General features: G+C 40.1%; 2 protein-coding genes across 2 annotated transcripts; one reads left to right on the forward strand and one right to left on the reverse strand.

Annotated features, from left to right (window-relative positions):
• The first annotated feature begins 392 nt into the window (after positions 1-392).
• On the forward strand, positions 393-20,577 carry LOC124341443 (cytoplasmic dynein 2 heavy chain 1-like). The gene is made up of 69 exons (XM_046794547.1): positions 393-828; positions 1,053-1,307; positions 1,369-1,457; positions 1,515-1,655; positions 1,716-1,815; positions 1,872-2,023; positions 2,095-2,316; positions 2,382-2,551; positions 2,618-2,810; positions 2,878-3,105; positions 3,170-3,268; positions 3,338-3,471; positions 3,696-4,055; positions 4,114-4,360; positions 4,422-4,571; positions 4,633-4,826; positions 4,897-5,012; positions 5,079-5,233; positions 5,309-5,476; positions 5,540-5,698; positions 5,762-5,901; positions 5,978-6,194; positions 6,264-6,898; positions 6,953-7,088; positions 7,160-7,279; positions 7,343-7,525; positions 7,583-7,806; positions 7,873-8,188; positions 8,246-8,353; positions 8,412-8,565; positions 8,633-8,840; positions 8,929-9,035; positions 9,121-9,299; positions 9,369-9,613; positions 9,697-9,802; positions 9,858-9,998; positions 10,059-10,210; positions 10,278-10,410; positions 10,464-10,589; positions 10,655-10,883; positions 10,943-11,178; positions 11,237-11,350; positions 11,410-11,518; positions 11,589-11,751; positions 11,834-11,996; positions 12,059-12,273; positions 12,618-12,851; positions 15,290-15,376; positions 15,445-15,567; positions 15,647-15,860; positions 15,936-16,220; positions 16,284-16,420; positions 16,479-16,564; positions 16,631-16,794; positions 16,857-17,015; positions 17,088-17,327; positions 17,405-17,557; positions 17,614-17,721; positions 17,787-17,973; positions 18,038-18,462; positions 18,522-18,647; positions 18,713-18,827; positions 18,894-19,078; positions 19,148-19,271; positions 19,334-19,431; positions 19,495-19,710; positions 19,777-19,979; positions 20,059-20,272; positions 20,359-20,577. Exons 1-69 carry the CDS (start codon positions 771-773, stop codon positions 20,509-20,511), a joined length of 12,285 nt encoding a protein of 4,094 aa, XP_046650503.1. The 5' UTR covers positions 393-770; the 3' UTR covers positions 20,512-20,577.
• Positions 12,900-13,694, reverse strand: LOC124341418 (pro-resilin-like). Its single transcript, XM_046794517.1, has 3 exons — positions 13,613-13,694; positions 13,424-13,537; positions 12,900-13,346 (listed from the first exon to the last, which is right to left on the reverse strand). The coding sequence occupies exons 1-3, from the start codon at positions 13,619-13,621 to the stop codon at positions 13,086-13,088; spliced, it is 384 nt and encodes a 127-aa protein (XP_046650473.1). The 5' UTR covers positions 13,622-13,694; the 3' UTR covers positions 12,900-13,085.
• Positions 20,578-20,675: the final 98 nt, after the last annotated feature.

A 20,675-nucleotide genomic window follows, 5' to 3' on the forward strand; every position in this document is an offset into this window, starting at 1 on the left:
AAAATAGATTTAGGCCAATAAAAATAGATTTCCTGTCATAAGGGCCATGAATGTAATAATTCTCATAGATTAACTTAAATAAACTAATTTACTTTCTGTATTTCTCTGATGTGTTTGTTTTTCTTGTTATTTATTGTTGCGACTTGGCTCTCTTACAACTGATGACGTTTTTGCTTTTTTCCCCCAAAAAACGTATTTTTCCAATAGCTTCGTGGATTCTCAATAGATGGCATTAAACTTGTGTTTCGTTCGAAAAATAATTTAAAATTCAGAACTGGAGAGGCAAAGAAATTAAAATTAAATTAAAATTGATTATTCATCAATTATATCATATAATCGTACTTCAGTAAATCTCAATTTTTCCCGCTCAAAAATTATTCAGTCGACAGACGACAGAACCTCACAATCACTGTGAGTGCGTGGCCTGCGTGCGTCCGTGAACCTACTACTCATCCTTGTTGACGAAATGATTAAAAGAATGTAAAAAAAGTAAAAATTATGATTTCTCATGATCAATTGTGAAATTCAAAAAGAAGGCAATAAAATGTGTCAGTTAAAACAGCACTGGCTATGCTCAAGCAAAGATAAAGAGAAAAACCACGTGTTCAGGTGTGTTAGTTTCGGCCATAAAAACTGGCGCGTACGGTAACCGGTAGTAACGTGTTATTTCTCCGTGTTACCCTTAGCAACGCTCGAAACACAAATGGTAACACTCAGAAAAACACCATTAGGTCGGCAAACCGGCTGACTGAAACTGACAATACTTCGAGATGGATGGAACAGCCAATGATCACTTCAATTACAATCGTCTTCAAACACCACAAACTAGTAAGTCGTTTATATTTTTAAATTGTTCTACGTGCAATCAGTGATATCAGCATCTCCGTACGATTTCGTCCTAGGGGTTGTCAATTCGCCCTACAAATGATTTCAATTAATAATTCTGCCACTATAATTACATTTGATAGACTAAACCATGGACTAAAACTAAACATTGCTTATGAGCACGTCAACATGTCATTCGAAATCTCTATCTACGTTTACACTTTCAGATAATGTCGACGCGGAGCTCCAAAATTGGAAAAACATCTCCAAAAACAGCCAAGAAATGGAAGAACGGCGACGTGCCAATACATTTATTCGTGCGATTGAGCCAATCGTCGAAGAAATCAAAGCGCTGGAATCATTCCGACTAAGGGAGATGGAAGATTCTGCAAATAGCATTCTAGGATGTATTGATGATTTGTGGAAACTTGAAGATTACAAGTATCCTCAAGATCAAATGGACCATCTTCTTAACATATCAAGTACTACCTAATCCACAGGGGAAAATATGAATTGTTATCTGATTGAAATTTATTATTGCAGGTGCGTGTTTCGCAGAAGCGATCGCCAAGAAACTCAAAAACAGTTCAATTTGGTTGCCAAATTCTACAAGTCATACTCACTTGGCTCAAGTATGTTGCATTTTGAATGTTTCTCAGAACTGCGTAATTGTTAACTAATTGCTTTAGGCTTTGACTGGTTGTAATGCGTGGATTAATGAATGCCATCGGATGACGTCACTCTTCTGGAAAAACGACATGTACCATCCATGGAAAGGAGAACCTTTTCTTTCGTTAAATGTTGTCAAGCTACGTGATCGTATCAATCAGGTGCAATCATTTGGCGCGTATTTTAAAAAGGACGATTTGAACTAGGAGTTTATTTAATAGATTACTTCAATACTCCAAGTCATCAGCCTTGCTGCCCAATTGATACCGTCATCCAAAAATGATTTGCTAGATCCCAATTATTTATTCGAGGGCTTTCAAGGTAGCATTTCATTCTTAAGATGTTAATGGGTCTGAAAACAACAATTTCATTGGCAGCTTTAGATGGCATGCCAAATTCCTTGCTAGACAACGCGGGGTGGAAAGCCGCCGTCACCCAGTTCAACGATCACTTTACTCAGGCTGAAAAGGAAGCCGGTTCCGCCCTCCGGCCGCGTTTGACTTCAGCATCCAGCGGTGATCCATCTGCAGTACGATTATTGATTAAGACAAAAAACATGTGGCATAGGATTCAAATGGTTTTTGTTGATCGCATTTACAGCTATTAGACTCGCTTCTTGAATTCAAAGAGCTGGTTCAACGGCCTCGCATCCGCCGAGAGCTGGAATCAGAGGGTCAAGCGCTTATGAACTATACAAAAACATGGTTAGAGAAGCTACGACGAGACCTTGCGACAGCTAAAGTTAATATTGGGTCCAACTCGTCATCAAAAGTGCCAGAAACATTACGGGAGATCAATGCAATCCGCCACTTGGAAACGCAAGTAACAAATTTAAATCAAATTATGCTGAATTGAACGATTGATCGTAAGTACAAACAAAATTGTAGGTAACCAATATACAAAAAGGTGTCCAGATTTTTGCAAACGATATGGTGGAAGCCAAAAATTTGGACCAGGAATCACGAAATTTGTTGTCGGAGATAAAAGATCAAATTAATGAAATCTTTGACGATTGGAGCCGAAATATTTTGGCCGGAATACGTGACGAGTCGTTAAGGTATGGTGGAAACATTAATACTTTTATTGATTGCTTTAAATAAAATGTAAAAATTTATTTGGTTAGTCTATCGAGCGACTCGCCGGTCATGTCATTCGATGAGAACAAATTAATGATAATCAACTACGATCCTCGTTTGATCAATTTTGTCGAAGAAGTTCGCCTACTATCGTCCATGGGTTTTAAAATGGCTCCGCAAATCATGCGCAACTCGAAATTAGCTGAAGATTTCATGCAACAAGCGAAAAGTTTAGAGGAGGTAATGTAAGGTTAAATTTTAAAACTAAATTTTCTATTTGCTCACTGTTTATGCGTTGCTTATACAGATTGCAACCTTTCACAACAATATTGGTGACAGTATGATGCCTTGCTTGAAACCTCTGATGTTGGAAGCGGCAATTGGACTCTCTGCTTTGGTGCAGGAACAAAATGTCGTCACCTGGGCGCAAGCAGAAAATGTCAACAGCTACATCCGTCGACTCCAGCAGGCTGTTCAAAGGCTAACCGCCCTAAATCAGCAACTCACCATGTGCCATGAAAAAATTCAAGAAAAGGTACTTACTTAATTGTTTTCCCTTCCCTGTTTTTAAAACAAGCTAATGCTATTGAATGTCATAGGTTTTAAAGCTATTTGATATTGATCTGATGACGCAACAACAAAAATGGAAAGATAGCCTACGGGAAGTCCGATTGCTATTCGGAACTGTGGAAGCTCAAGTAAGCATATAAATTATCAATCACAGGGCTATTATCCCAATAAATAATTTGAATGAATTGCAATTCAAGGGTTTCCACAATTCATACGCCTGGCGCTTGTATTGGGATTATCAGCTGTACAAGGCCGTAGAGTGTCAGTACCTGTTACATTTGGACGAGCTACACACGAACGTGTCGGATATTCACATTGAACTTGATTTCAAGTAAGCAAAAGTTTATTGTTCCCGCAATTCTTTTTCGATTTCTTTATTTTGTTTGACGGAAAAAGTAGTGGTGGGGGGGGTGACCTTTTTATTGCTTTGCATTAGCAGAAAAATGGGTGTGGTGGGCACCCTTACTTAAGTTTTCGACAACACTGGATAAGAAATAGATAGGGGAAATATTTTTAGGATGTCGCCTTGAGATTTATAATTTTGTTTTGTTTCAGGAAACAAAATTTGCTGTTCAAGCCCCCAATTGAAGACATAAGGCGCGAATACTACACCAAATTACGCAAGTTTCTGTCTCTCCCTCTACATTTCAAAGGATTTTTGGAGCAGCCTGGGGCTCCGAGCCTATTTCCAAAAATTGTCGAAAAACACGCCAATCGATTCAGTCAGGTGTACGCCGCATCAGGCAAAGTGTTTAGGGAATTGGACCAGTTTCAGGAACAATTTAAGATTTGGATAGTCCCAGCTCTTGTTGATCTAGACACTCTGTTTGAACAACGACTCAATGAACCGCAGGATTGGGACTTGGCATTCCAGGCAGCCAAAAAGAAGAAAGAAGAAATGTCTGGTTTATCGAGGTACTACACAATTACCAGTGTATAATGTCCGCTTGTAATTCTACTCTCATTTCAACAGTGATGACGAGCGTGTTGGATGTTTCGTGATTAGTCTAACTCCTTTGCATCGAGAGATTGAATACATTCAACGTCGTTATTGGGATGCCATAACCTCCTCACTCTACACGTCCATTCACAAGGACTCGACAGCCATCGAAACTTTCATATCCAACGCAACTGTTGTGCTGAATGTCCAGTTGCATGATGTCGACGAACTTTCTCAGGCCAGCAGTGACTTTAACGAATTACTTCGCACGACTCCCGAAGTATTTTTCATACCAGCTTAATTATGTCATCAATTACTTTTAAAAATATTTAATTATCTAGATAACTCGCCTTATGAAAAAAGCTGAAACTAAAGCTCAAGTTTTGTCAAGATGGACACAGGACAGTGTGGAGATTTTTACCCAAGTCTCTACCAAATGGGAAAATTTCAACACGCTTCTCTCTCGCCATAAACAAGACATTAATCAACAGGTAATCGTTTTCATTATTAGAATATCAATTTCTAAGCTAATATTGGTAACTTCCTATACAGTTGGACAGTCTAAAATCAAACAGCCAGTCCCAGATAATCAAGTTTACATCTGAAATCGACCAGTTTTATCAGAAGTGGCAACAAGAACAGCCACCGGATAGACTAGACATTACAAATTTAGACCAGTATTTAAAACTCTTACGAAAGAGTCGTAGGGAATGGAACAAACTGATGGAGAATCAGATACGGTTAAAGTAAAACAATTAATTTCCATTCTGTTTAAATTGCGCGATTACAAATAATTATTTTAAAAATCGACATTAGCGTCAATTTGGAAAAAGTTGGAGAGAAACCTGTCGAATTATCTGTGATAACCGAAATCGAAGGTGAAATTGCTCAGCGAGAGAGGATTTGGAGCCTCTACCAATCTTTCACCGAAGGTTGTATTTTTTTGCACTCATACTCTATCGAAATCTAATGGACATTTTGTATTTTTGGTGTGTTAGAATTGGATGAGATGGGTCATGAAGATTGGCTTTTGTCACGAAACAAGATTGTTAAACTAGACGAATACCTGGAAACTTGGATGAATAGGCTTAATAAAAGTGAGGATAAATCACCAATAATTGATTGGCTAAAGAATCAAATCGAGCAACACAAGGTTTTTTTGATTTCCCTTCTTTACCTCGACATTGACTGCGTTTTTAAACATTTCAAATCCCATTTTACTTTATAGGCTTTCATTCCAGTGCTGAAACTAGCGCGCGGTGAAACATTTACAGAGCGCCACTGGGCAGAATTTCTGAAAATAACTGGCCTATCTACTACAAGCATCGAACAAGTCACCCTTGAAGACCTTCTTCGAGCGCAAACTGTTTTATCTCAAAACTTCAATGAATTAAAAGTTAAATTAAAGCCCTAATTTTTTAAATAATTTATGAAACAGTTTTTTTTCCAACTCTTGTAGGAATTAAATAGCAGAGCAGCTGGCGAATCGCTGGTCAGACAAGCGCTGGTTGAATTAGAACAATGGGAAGTAGAGTCACATTGGACATTGGCTCAGCACGTTGATTCAAATGGCATTCAGTTATTCATCATTAAAGAATTCAAAGAATTGCTCAACAAGGTAAATTTCCTGAATATTTCCAACACGCAATTTCCTAATTCTAAAAAGCATTTAACCAATCAGGTTGGTGAGAATATGAGTCTTATCCAGTCAGTCAAGGATTCATCCTACTATCAGGCATACAGCGACCGGATAATGCTGTGGGAAACCAAAATGACAGACCTAGATTTTTACCTCCGCCATTTGAGTCAAATTCAAATCAAGTGGGTTGCTTAATATTTCAATCCATTTACATCTACCTTTAATAAAATGGCAATATTTCATTTTTTAAAACAAAAGGTGGCTCTATTTAGAACCTGTTTTCAATCGAGGAGCTTTATTAAAAGATGCCGGACGTTTTCGTCGCCTGGATGCCGATTTTCGGTTCATTATCACCGAGATCAAGCGTGACAGCAGAGTGACGTCAATCTTACGCATTACTAATCTGCGCTCTTTGGTTACTAGTCTGCTAGATCAAGTTGGCCGCTGCCAGAAAAGTCTCTTTGAATTTTTAGAGGCAAGTTGTTAATCGCTCTTCCACGAATGGAATCCATTTTCACGACCTTTTGATTTGGAAATTCTACAGGATAAACGCTCGAAATTTGCACGTTTCTACTTTTTGGGGGACGAAGATCTGCTAGATATAGTCGGCCAGGCAGCCACCAGGCCCTCTGTAGTGCAACCGCACTTGAAAAAGCTTTTCGCCGGCATTCACTCTGTCCTTTTCAGCAACGATCAACGCTTCATCGTGGCTGTGGCTTCGTTGGAGGGCGAGCGAGTCGAGTTGAAATCGCCAGTGTCGGTGTCGTCGGAACCAGTCGAGATGTGGCTCAACCGTTTGGTATCGGAAACCCGCTCCACACTGCAGGCCATGTTACGCAACTGTGTACAGGAGCGTCAGCGGGACGCCACCGATCTCTCACGATTCCCGACACAGATCCTCTGTTTGGCCGAAGCGATCGTTTTCACAGAGCGATGCGAAAAAGCTATTTCCTCCTCACCCGGCGCGTTGTCCAAACTCAAAAGTGACTATCAAAATCAATTGGCCAGTTACACCAGTGCTCCGCTGTTGCAGAGCAGTGGTTCTGACGAGCAGGGTGTCATCGTTTTAAAGTTGCAAGCTCTTATCATGGACATTATTCATTACATTGACGTGATCAAGCAGATCCTTGATGCCAAGTGTCGTTCGACTAACGACTGGGCATGGAAAAAGCAACTCAGGTATCATAATGAATTAAGTGTTGATGGGCTTATATTGATTTTAAATTCAAATAGGTTCTACTTGAAGGATGGCGTAGCAGTAGCGCAGATGGCCAGTACCGAAGTCGAGTACACTTACGAATACCAAGGAAACGTAGCGAAACTCGTTCACACACCTCTGACGGATAAATGCTACCTCACGTTGACATTGGTTTGTTATTTTTTTATTTATGCGTCACGTTATTCAAATTTATATTGAAATTTTGTTGCAAATAATAAAAGGCCTTACGTATGGGACTTGGTGGCAATCCGTATGGCCCGGCTGGAACGGGCAAAACGGAATCGGTTAAAGCGCTCGGCTCTCTACTCGGACGTCAGGTGTTGGTCTTCAATTGCGATGAGGTCCCATCAATTGTGTTTCATTATTCATGGTGCAGCACTGATTATATGCTACGATTTGTCTAGGGATTGGATGTGAAATCAATGGGACGCATTTTCGTAGGACTGGCCAAAAGCGGAGCTTGGGGCTGTTTCGACGAGTTTAATCGCCTCGATGAAAATACTCTATCGACTGTCTCTACGTTGATCCAGGCTATCCAGCTGTCGCTCAAGAACAAAAGTCATGTCGTCACGCTGCTGGGCACTCAAGTATTGATCCAATTTTTTTAATTTCCTATTCAATTAATAACATTTTTGTGAAAACAGGTTGACATTAATCCACACACTGGTATTTTTGTCACGCTCAATCCGGCCGGCAAAGAGTACGGAGGACGTCAGAAGCTTCCGGATAATTTGAAACTACTTTTTCGTCCGGTGGTCATGTCTGAGCCGGACATTGAATTAATCGCCGAAGTGATTCTTTATTCGCAGGGTTTTCGAGATGCTCAAATTATTGGCAAAAAGTTGGTCGACGTCTTTCGTCTCGCTCAGTAAGTTTTCTACGAAACGTGATTTTCAAAAACCCAAAAGTTTCATTTTCATTTGATGTCGGACAGGAAACTTTTGAGTCGACAGCAGCACTACGACTGGGGCCTGCGAGCCTTGAAGAGCGTCTTGCGGACAGCGGGTGATGGTTTACGGGCCTCTTTGGCGACGAGTATCTCCGATGATGTCGAATATACAACGGTCGTTCGCGCTCTCAACTTCAACACCTTATCCAAATTGACCACAGTCGACTCGACTTTATTTCTCGGACTTGTGGCCGATATTTTCCCAACTGCTCAACAAAGTCACGATCCTGCACATGCTCATCTGGTGGACGTCATCGCCACCTGTTGCCAAGATATGGGATTGATTCCGTTGGATCGACAAGTAAGTGTAGACTTCAAAATATACGAATTCTTTAAAAATTCACAAAATAATTTCTAGGTAAAAAAAATCCTGGAAGTCTACGAACAAGCGAAACAGCGAATGGGGGTCGTCATTGTCGGACCACCTCAAACTGGAAAATCTACCGTGTGCGCAATTTTAAAAAAGGTCATTTTCTTCTATATTTTTGTTATTTGCTGCCGATACTAACGTTGAACATTTTCAGGTCCTTCAGCAGCAGAAACGTAAAGTGCAAGCGTACACACTGAATCCCAAGGCCATCAGTCGTATCCATTTACTGGGTCTGATTGATCCGGCGACTCGGGAATGGACGGACGGTGTCCTCACTAAAATTGCACGGCTCGTTGTTTCAGATGCTGGTAATGATGAAAAAAGAAATTTTAAATGAATTTTTTTCAAATAATTTTGGTAAGTTTCTTTGTTTAGAAATTATTTCTTGGGTTGTTTGTGACGGAGATATCGATCCTGAATGGATTGAAGCGCTTAATTCAGTTCTTGACGATAATCGTTTGTTAACCATGGCGTCCGGCGAGCGCATCAAATTTGGTCCCGATGTCAACTTCATTTTTGAGACTCACGACTTGACTTACGCCTCACCAGCCACCATTTCACGAATGGGTGTTGTCTTTTTTAGGTAACATCTCAAGTTTGAATCGCTAAATATTTTATTGCCAAGTTCCATTTTACATGGACCTTAATAACTCTTTTCCTTGATGAATAAGTGAGGACGATATGGATTTCCATATTGTCATCCGCAGTTGGCTGCTCGAACAACCCAGTGAAGTACAAAAATCGCTTCAGTCTCTGATTGACAGTTATTTTTACAAAGGTAACGGTCAACACGTTGATCTCTTTGTATTTGCCCAGTTTTATTTTTAAACATGAAACTAATAGCTGTTATGGATATTCTTTAGCTCTTGAGTGGATATCCAAGAATGGAGAAGTCGTTGTCCCAGTATCTACTTTGACAACAATTCGTGGCATACTCAGCCACTTGACATGTTGCAAGACCAAAAAACAATTCGTTAACGGCCTTCTCAAAGGAGGCGGTGCTAATTTAACTTCCCAGTCTCTTATCCAATTCGGACAAATGGTGTGTTAATATTTTTCAAACTGGAACAAAAAGACGTATAATACAATTACCCATACAAATTTTTGATAGGTTTTATCCATGTGTGGGGAAAAGGCGCCAGACATGGAAAATCCTTTTCTATGTCGATATGATTCCAAACTGAATTCTTTAGTCACTCTCGACTCCAATGTCTTGGACAGCACTCACTGGAATAATGACGAGCAAAATTTATTAGTGCCAACGACCAACTTGCTCGTCACTTACGAGATGATTCAACCATGGTTTGACAATAAGGAACATGTTCTTGTTGTTGGTCCGGAAGCTTGCGGGAAGAGGTAATTCCTTTTTATATAGCCGTTGTCGATTTCTTGATACACTAACGCTGATTGGTTTCAATCAATTTCAATGGGAATCACAGCCTGCTTGTCGAACACTGCTTAAGGCAGATGCGATCCACACGGATTGTAATTTTCCATTGCACAGCTTCAACTACTCCGCAGAACGTTCTTCATAAATTGCTTCAAGTAAAAATCCGATATCTTTCAGTCGTCTTGATTAACTACTATAATTTATTTTTAGAATTCCATCATCGTTTCGAGTTCAAACGGACAAGTTTTGGTACCGAGAGAGGCTTCAACGTTGGTTCTCTATTTGAAAGATTTAAACATTGTCATGCCAGACAAGTGGGGAACCTGCCAACTCACCGCCTTTTTGGAACAAGTAATTTCATTCCATTTTTATTACTAGTATGAAATAATCAGCTGTTTTAATCAACACCAGGTGATCAACTACAAGGGATGCTACGATAATAACGGCGAGTGGTTGGTTATGGATAATATCCAGCTTGTGTGTACTTTGAACCTGAACCATTCGCAAGGACGTTTTCAACTTAATCCTCGCTTCATTTCCTTGTTGCGTGTTGCAGCCGTTGGGTATTCAGCATAATATTTATTTAAAACTAAAATATTGGAAATTTAATAATCAATTTTTACTGGACAGAGACCCACTGTTAAGAGAATTGGAATTACTAACCTTTAGCTATTTGAGCGCTTCCTTCAAAAGGGAAAAAGCGGTGGTTGCTGATCGTTTACTTCAGAAAATCACTTCTTTCATGGTCCATTTTGATGGCGAAGTAAATCCTATTTAGAAATCAAGCCTACCTGAAAATTGTAAACTTTTATTTAGATGAGACGGAATGTAGTTCCGACAAACAACTTTCAAATTCTGTTCACAACAAGACATTTAACCAGCTGGGCCGAAGGTTTAGCTCGTTACGAAATCCGCTGGGAAGATTCAAATGCCGTTGTAATGGTAAGTCCTTTCCGACCACCTCATCCACTCAAAGGATCCGTAATCAATCAAATTGTACATTACAGGCATTGGGCTACGAGGCGTCCAGGATCTATCGTGACAAGTTGGTATCCGATGAGCAACGAACGCAATTTGACGGGCTTTCGAATCAACTTTTCAACGAAGAATGGAAGACGTCTACACAAACGTCAGGAGGAACACTTTACACCACTTATCGATCGAAGAAACACGGACTCATTCCAGTGACACTGTCAGAGTGGGAAAAGATCGTGAAAAAGACTCTGCAGCAATACGGTACACGGTATAATAACTCGTTGTGTAGTTTCACTTACATTTGGTGTTTCATTATATAGGGAGAGAAAACGAGCCCTTGGATGTAGAAATGCTGTTGGAGTTACTGCAAGCAGTCGTTCGAGCGGACAGAGTATTAAGCGACCCATCTGGCCGCTCATTGCTATTGATTGGGAGATCAGGGGTCGGTCGCCACACGTCTATCAAGCTGCTGTCTTTCATGCATCACGCCCGAGTTATGACCCCCTTTCCCGGAAGGAACTACGGCCGGAAGCAATTTACCAATGACTTGAAATCGGTTAGAAAAAAAAATAATTACAAAATCATGTAAATATTTAACTAAAAAACTGTTTTAGGCCATGCATGCCGCTGGTGTTGATGGCGACTTGGTGTATTTTGTGCTGGAAGATCATCATGTTACAGACTCCAATTTTTATGCCCTGATTGACTCATTATTGGCTTCGGGAGAGGTACAAACAGGCAGCTAAGATGATCTGTGGAACTTCATTTTATCTTTTACTTTGATCAGGTTCCAGGGATGTACACTAGTGAAGAAATCGAGGCTCTTTTGGCGCCGTTGAAGGAAGTAGCTGCTGACGAAGGCTATGGCGGCAGTCTTTTCTCTTTCTATGCTCAACGTGCGTGAATTTCCATTTATTTTTTTAATAGCGAAGAAAGGGCTTGTTGTATTGTTATTTCGTTCAACAGGTGTGAAAAATAGGTTACGTGTCATCTTCATCATCGATTGCGCCCAGCCGACTTATGAGACCGTCTTGGAGACGCATCCTTCCATGTACAAATACAGTGACGCAATTTGGATGGAAAACTGGACGAAGATAAGCATGACGGCCGTTGCAGCTAGAATTCTCAAGTAATTATTTTAATAAAAAGACAAAACTATAATATTTAATTTTTTTAAATTTAAATCTTTTTTTTTTTAAATTATTTTATAGGGATGAAAGAGCTGTGCAAGAACTTGATAAATCTGTACACATTTACGAGAGTTTGGATGCTTCGTTGAAATGCCCGAGGCGTTACGTTTCGTTCATTCAAACCTTTTCCAGCATATGCGGCAAAAAGACGGATCGTATTTTCGAACAACAGCAAAGAATACAGGTACTTCTTTTGCACTTGTCCCATTCATTTTGAAGGTATAAAACTCCTTGTTTATTAATTAGACTGGTGTTAGCAAGTTGTCCGATGCTCGCGAGCTTGTCGCTCAGTTGCAAGCGGAAGCCGGCCAACAAGAGCAATTGCTAGCTCAGAAGCAAATGGAAGCCCAGGCGGCATTGCAAAAGATTACCGACACGATCCAGAGTGCCGGAGTGAAAAGAGATGAAATGCAAGACCTCCGCAGTACTATCGCCAATGAGAACGTTGCCCTTACCACCAGGTATCGTTTCACATTTTCTTTTTTCCGTCTAATATGCGGCGACTTTGCATGAGTGATAAATAGTAAATGTTGACCGTAAACCGAGAGAACAAAGTAGGAAAAGCGTGACTAGGTGAAACAAAAGAGAAATACAGTAGTTGTCACTTTCTCTTTTTCTGTGGGTTTCAGCATCCATAAATCTCTTCTTATTAACTATCGATGACTATATTCGACTCGTTTCCCCATCAATTTCTAATTGAACGTAATAAGCCCTAGTGATCCTGTGTTTGAAACGTCCACAGCAATTAATGTTGGAAAAGTTATTGATTTGTCTTATTTTTCTCAATCGTCTTATTTGTTTTTAGAAAGGAGGCCATCGACCAGGAGCTGGCTGAGATCGAGCCACTCCTTATGGAAGCTCGATCCGCCGTGTCGGATATCCGTAACGAAGCGCTGTCTGAAATCCGCTCGCTGCGCGCACCACCCGAAGTGATCCGTGACATCCTCGAAGGAGTCCTCCGACTGATGGGCATCTTGGACACATCGTGGACATCTATGAAGAGCTTTTTGGCCAAAAGAGGCATCAAGGAGGAAATCAGGTCAGAATTTTTAAAAATAAGTGAACAATGAACGAGAGTGAAGAAATGTTGGTTTGAACAAATGATTTGTTTATTGATGATTCATCAATCGATATAATGTGTTTAGACCTACTGAGTTTCTTGTTCTAGGAGTGGCAAGAACCAGTTCTCGTCTTTCACTTGGAAACAAATATAGGATGTATGTATGGGGTGGTGTGTGTAGTTATGAAAGTTGATATGTTTTTGACTCTATATTCAGGGTTTGTAGTTTTGCTGGGGTGGTGCTGGTTTGTAGGCGGGTTTGTTGTCGGGGTATTTGGCTTCACCCTCGTATTTGACGTCGGCGACGTAGCCGTATTCGTCGGCCTTGTAGGAGACGATCTGGGTGCGGCCATCGGGCAGAGAGACCCGGTAAGATCCCGTCACGGCTTTGGTGTCGGCCGTCTCTTGATGGGCAAAGTTGTTGTAGGTCGGCTCATCCTTGACGGCGTAGCCGAAATTGTAGGGCATCAACGGCTATCAATTTCGAAATCGATGCGGTGGTGGTTAACATTTGCCAAATCAAAATTTACATCAGCTTAGTTTAATCATACCTCCTTAGCATCGTAACTGGGTGCAGGGTAACCAGCAGCAGCAGCAGGTGGTGGTTTCGGGTACGGAAGTTCGGCAGCGAAAGCCGCAACAGCGCAAATGACGACGACGGCAAACTATAAATTGACATTTAACACAATTTTGTTGTAGATAATAGGCCGATGCGAATATCTAAATTTGCCTTTTCTTACCTGATGCATTGTTGTTTGTTAGTAGAAGACGAGAGATGCAACTGATATTTTGTTTGCCATTCACGCCGTCTTTTATATCCCGAGCAGTGGAGGGAGGGAGGAAACCTACAACGGCGGCAGGGCGGGACCATGGGAGTCTTTTAAGGATGAATGATTTTCTCGTTTTCTCTCTTCTTCCTTTTCGTACTATAGCTTCCATTTCACAATACAACTATACTAATATACCATTCAGCTTAGCTTTACGCCAGGAAATATAATCATATCGTTAGTGGTAGTTTCACAAATGATTGGGGTTTGGGATGATTGGCATTCTTACTTATTGTTTTTTTTCTTTTTCCTTAATATTGACATTTTTGAATTTAGAACAGACGCCCATGCAGCTTTCTTATTTATTCATTTCATCCGAACCTTGTCTACATTTGATCTTGGTTTCACCGTGCGTGTTATATAATGTCAGTTTTCTGATTTGGATAATGGGAAAATCTCATCTGCCGATAGTATTCGAAATGTTTCCTGTGAAACTGTAGGTGATTTTTGTTATGTTAACAGTCGCTGACTCAAACTTTTCCGTTTTATTTTTTTGCTTCCTTCAATTTATGACGAAGCAATTATAATGGCCGAGTAACTTTTCTCTTTTTTTGAAAACCATAGAAACGCGATCGCTACCATTCCGTAAACAATATGCGAAACTCTTGGCTTAACTTGTTTGGAATTCTTTACTTAACTCTCGTGATCATTCTCAGACTTTCACTCGCGAGTTTTATTTTTTATTGGCGCGGCTCAACTCGGCATCTATTTCATCTTAATTGATGTTTCAAAATTTTCTTTGTATTGTAACAAGCCAAACATTTTGGATAGCTTAAAAGGGTGAAGAGCTTATAGCGTAAAAACAATTATTAGTTTAGTTTAATCTAATTTAAAAATCTAGAAATTTGACATTGAAATGCTGCTGTTCCAAAACTTGGTGTAGCAAAATGGACATGCATGAGGCCCATGGAACTATATTAGAATGATAAATGTGAGAAAATATTCTTTGCTTACATTCCTGTCATGGCCAAAATGATACTATTACGATGTTGGGTGATGTACATCATTTCCGCAAGAACGCATCAGATAATTTTTCGAGGCCATACAAATATAGATTTATTTATTAGAAAATGTTTATTGCTGCTCTCCACAACCGTTTTTATTTTCTTTACACTTTCTATGGTTACGCAGTTTAATACGAAATTTATTCGTCGAGTATTGCCGTTTTCTTTTGTTGCAGCCGACAGTTCATACATAACAACGTTTCATGGGTATTGGCAAGTTATGGTTTTAACTTTCATTTTTGTTTTACTTCTTTATTACGTAACAAAAGATCTGACGAGTATCTTGGCATTGTGTACACAAGAAAGCGGGTATTAGTTTACTTTTTCCGCCCAACTAAACTGCCGTCATTTCCGTCGAGGTTTTTTCTTTTCTATTTTCTCTTTAACTGTTATCCGAATTTTAACCATTTGTGCCAGTGATTTACCAGTCTGACAGATTTGTACGTTTGTAGCATGTAGCAAATCGTGACTACATATAGATAATGAGATAATCGATAATCGAGAGAACATTATAAATGACCTGAATAGGAAATCCGCTATACATTCATCTTATCAATCGATTTGGTATTTTTTTTTTTTAAAAAAGGTCGTTTGACGCCAGAAAAATTTCCGGAGAAAGTCGACGAGCCGTCGAACAATTGCTAGCCCGCCGGAAAGAATCCTTCGATGACAGGTAAATGTTTTAATACGTTCCATGCATTTTCATTAATCAACTGTAATTTTTATTTTCGCTGATTGCAGAGTTGCTAAAAGAGCTTCGGCTGCAGCCGCCCCATTGGCCTCTTGGGTTCGTGCCAACGTGAGCTACTCACGTGTGTTGGAAAGGATCACTCCACTGGAACAAGAGCAAGCCAATCTCAGAAGGCAAGTTTGACTTGATCATCAAAATTTCTTGAAAATGAATCGGCTCATCTTCTCAATTTGTTTCTCCTATCTTCAACAGGAACCTTCAGGCAGCTGAAGACAGCATGACTCGTTTAGCCACCGGATTGGACGATGTGGACAAGCAGGTGGCAATCCTACGAGATCAACTCTCGGCGTCGACTCGCGAAGCCAGTGAGATCGAAATTGGACTAAAGAAAGCGCGTGAGACTCTCAGCGTTTCGCAAAATTTGGTAATGGAATTGGCCGACGAATACGATCGCTGGCGGTTACAGGTAATCTTCTTATCTGACGAGGAAAATGAATCGCAATTTCTCAATCATTTATGTACGTCGCTGTTTTGTCGGTAGCTCGAGGAACTGGAACACGATCATCACAATGTGGCCTTTTACGCTCTACTTGCAGCTGCCTTCATCAATTTTCTGTCGTGCTCTACAGAGGATGATAGGAAAAGTTCATTGTCTAGATGGTTAACTCAGCTTCAATTGCATCCTGCAAAATCGGAAACAGAAGCAGAAAAATCGATTTTTTCATTAAAGAAATTTCTGACTAGTGAACAAGAATTAATGCTTTGGCGCTCAGAAGGATTGGCTGCAGATGATTTGGCCGTCGACAATGCTTTAGCCATCCTACAGGTACGAAATTATTAATTTGAATTATATAGGAAGAAATTTGATTACAAATGTTATTTCATACAGGGAACATTATATCCCCACGTTCTTGATGCCACTGGAAAAAGTATTCAGTGGATTGCAACTCATTTTAAATCAATGACTGTCGAAATAACTTCGCAAGGGGATGAGCGCTTTGCTAACATCCTCGATCTCGCCATCAGGTTTTAAGATGACACTAAAATGAAATTGATAACGAATTTAACAATTTGTTGAAAACAGATTCGGGAAAATTTTAATCGTTCAAGATGTAGACACCATAGATCCAATTCTATTTCCTATTTTACGAAACGATTACGTTATTCAAGGTGATATAATCTGTAACTTGGCGCAATTTGGCAGGTTTCAATTGTGGAATTTCATTTTTATTTTAGGAGTGCGAAAACTTGTTCGATTGGGCGACAAACTAGTAGACTGGAATGACAATTTCCGGCTGTTTCTCTTCAGCCGCTCGACGGGGTTGGTGCCTTCCCCGCAATCAAATGCCTTAGTCAACACCATAAATTTTAATACCACTCAAGCTGGACTATGTGAACAGGTAAGTCAAACACATAAATGTTTATAGGTGCTAACATAATATCCCCTGAATTCGTCTGCCAGCTCGTCGCACTGACAGTCAAATTCGAAAATCCAGAACTGGAACAACGGAAGAAACAGTTACTGGAACAAGAAGAACAGCTCAAACTGCAACTGGCACAGTTAGAGGAGAAACTTCTTCAAACTCTGGGAAATTCTACAGGAAACATTTTGGAAAATTCGGTTCAAACTTAAACTTTTTCTATTTAATTGGCAGGGGCTAAATAATAACTTTTTTCTTTTTATATGAACTAGGATGTCCTGACTTCTTTGAGGCAACTTAAGCAATCTAGCGCTACGATAGGAAAGTCTCTGAGGGAATCACTGGAACTGCAATATTCATTGGAAAAAGAGAGGTCGACTTATAATGAGTTAGCCCAGTTTGGGAGTCGTTTGTTTTTCGCCATACAAGAACTTTCCAAACTGAACGTTTGCTACCAGTTTTCCGTGCAGGCCTTCATGCACATATTTCTGAAGAATCTAGATTCCAAGAATGTAACTCTTTTCTACGATAAATCTTTATACAGACTATCACTGGACGACTTGTAATATCATTTTTATATTTCAACTAGATCGAAAATGGACCGGAAAAAATGGGCTTCATTCGGCAGCGGCTCCTCAAGACGGTGTACACCATGGTCTCTCGAGCTCTGTTTAAACCCGATAAGATGGTTGCTGCTCTCCACATTGTTAGAGAAATGTATCCGCACATTTTTCAATCGAATGTAATTGAAATTTGCTTTATTTTATGGATAACTATTAATCTTTGAAAATAATTTAGGAATGGGAATTGTTTGTTGGATTAAAATCGGGTCGTATCCAGTCCAAGCAGATAGAGCTTCCGGGCTGGATTGATGAAAGTCGTGCTCTTAACGTATCAGCTATCAAAGTATCAATAAGTTACCCGTAGAGTGGGGTTAACATGGAAATAACGGTTAACCATCGTTTCGCTAGGTGATTTTCCCCAGTATTTTCTCGGCCTTACATGTGGAAGACGCTGCGCTATGGACTAAATCGAGTACGGCTATCCCTTCGGTCATCAGCCAAGTACTTTCTCCTTTCCAACAAGTGCTTGTGGTTCAGGCCATCTATCCTGACAAACTCATCAACACTTTGACGCAGTTTCTCTCAAGGACTTTAGGTAAGCTCGAATTGACCACACCCGAAAAAACTAACCAACTTTCATCATGTTTTTGGCTGTTTAGAATTGACCGAATTGTTTCCAGCGACGTCAAGTCTACGAACTATTTTAAATGAAACGTCTTCAACTGAACCTATTTTGGTGCTTCTTCCTTGTGACGGCTCGGGCGCTTATGACATGACGGTCGAGTTGGAAGAGTTGGCCAGAGACACGCTTGGAGAAAACTGTCTGGTCGAAATCGCTATGGGAACCGACGAGACGGAGAAAGCGACTGAATCCGTGATGCAAGCAGCTCGGAACGGTCATTGGACTTGCCTCAAAAATATCCATTTGGTCAGCAGTTGGTTACCTGTGCTCGACCGGTTAATGAATGAACTCGACCAGGAAGACGGTGGTCTTCACGTCAATTTCCGATTGTGGATGACGGCTGAGCCCGTTTCCACTTTGCCAGTTTCACTTCTTCAACGTTGCAAGAAAATAGTTAGCGAGGTGAATTGCAAATACGTTAACTCTTTTTCATCAGAAATTAATTAAACATTTTCAATTAGGCTCCGCAAGGAATGAAGCGCAACTTGAATCGCATTTTCGAAGCCTGGAACCCGAGTTCCTTGCCAAGTTCTCCTATTCACATGCAAGCCTTGTTCGTACTAGCTTGGTTTCACGCAGTGGTTCAAGTATGTATTATTTTGTTTGACTTTAAATTGGCTTTGTCTGGGATACAGCTCATTTTTTGAATTAGGAAAGAAGAAATTACGTCCCGCAAGGATGGCTCAAAAAACATGAATTTAACGAATCCGATCTGCGAGCGTCAACTGAATTACTCGATCAGGTTTTCAAAGAGATTGATAACTCGGGTAAAAATCTGTTCGCTTTTTAAAATCAAATTTATACTTGCACGATCCAAAATTTTCTTGAAATAGGTAACCGCTGGGAATACGTGAATGGATTACTTTTGAATGTCATTTACGGTGGCCGGATAGACAACAACTTTGATCTACGAATTCTTCGTTCATATCTAACACAATACTTTAATGATGATGTGCTTGGAAAAGATCGTTCCCCAATTAATGAGGAAATTAGCGTTCCCTTGTCAAAAAATCTTCGGGTATTTATAAAAGTTGCCTTGTGTAATCAATATCTGTTTATATTGCTGTTTTCATTATCTCGATTTTAGGATTATGTGACGCTTGTACGCCATTTACCCGAAACGGATAAATCCGCTTATTTCGGATTGCCACCCAACATTGATGTGACCGTTCAATATAACGAAAGTGTCTATTTGTCAGCACGATTAAAAGGTAAAACAGATTTAATAAGCGCATTTTAAAATGTCATTTTTAATTGCCTTTTATCGATTCAGCTTTTTATCAGGCTTCAGTTCAGCCTTCAGCTGGGGACGTGAAACTTCTCATGAACAAACTCGCTCCTATTTTCTCCGCATGGAAATCTTTATTGCAGGTTGTACTGGTGACCCATCGGGTTCTATCCCATAAAATTACAAAAAAATACTACTTAATTTAGGGAACCACACTCCTGTCGATGAAAGATTCCATCTCGTCCTCAACGAGTGTCCCATCTAACCCGTTGGCGGCTTTCATCGCTGCAGAAAGTTCCTTGGCTCTCCGCTTGATTCAAACCGTACATCAATCTCTAGCCGCCATGAACCGATTCCTCAAATCTGGCATGCCTCTCCCTTTTTCTTTAATGGAATCAGCGTCTGAAATCACCTTGATGAAGGTTACTTTTAGAAAAATTGCATTTTTATATGATAAAATAATTCATGTGTTTTCAATCATTTTGCAGACCCCGAAGTCGTGGTATACTTTATGGGAAGGACCGTTGCAAGTGGAGCAATATCTTCGCTCTTTAGTTAAAAGGGCGCGAGCATTAGCAGAAATATGGCTACCAGCCGTGCAGAAGAATCAACTATTGTCGGCTGTTTTGGATATTTCAGAGCTTATGAACCCAGAAGCTTTCTTCAGTGTACATCGGCAACATAGCGCAAGGTATAATAGACTGGTTGTCCTGGAGTTCTCACCATAAATTCGTAACAGTATAACAATGCAATTTTAATATAACACCTAGGGAAATGGGGATTTCAATGGATTCTCTGCAATTGTTGGTTTCATGGAACAAGTCGCAAACATCTGTTGATATCAGCACTGCTACTCTGAGTGGGATATACATTCAGGGAGCTCGAATGACATCTGCTGTTGGGATGGAAGAGTGCTTCGTCGAGACTCCATCGTGGAATCCAATTCCTCCCTGTTTCCTGTCGTGGGTTCCCCTCGAAGATGCGGTTCGTAAAACTGATGCAACAACTTATATATATTTAATGCATTGGCGATTGACACCTCATTTTGTAAATTTTATTTTTGATAAAAGAATTCTCGGCCCAATGGATTGCACACTGTTAAAGTGCCGCTGTATGTTGATGAAGAAAGACAGCGTTTGATTACCGTACTGGATATTCCCTTTGCTTCTGGTATAATTGACGACTGGTACCGAGCCGGAATTGCTTTGTCACTGAAAGACTGAACAACGTCTGAGTTTCCCTATAATGATTTAACCCAATATTTTGTGATTTCTGATGAATAAAAGACTTGTGTAACTTTTAAAACAGTAACAAACAGTAAACAGCAACAAAACAGTAACTTTTAAAACTTGTAATCGAGGCCGTCTTTTCAGGCCTTCGCCGCTGT

This window comes from Daphnia pulicaria, chromosome 5 (genome assembly GCF_021234035.1).
Source record: "Daphnia pulicaria isolate SC F1-1A chromosome 5, SC_F0-13Bv2, whole genome shotgun sequence".
In the NCBI taxonomy this organism is placed as follows: Eukaryota; Metazoa; Arthropoda; class Branchiopoda; order Diplostraca; family Daphniidae; genus Daphnia; species Daphnia pulicaria.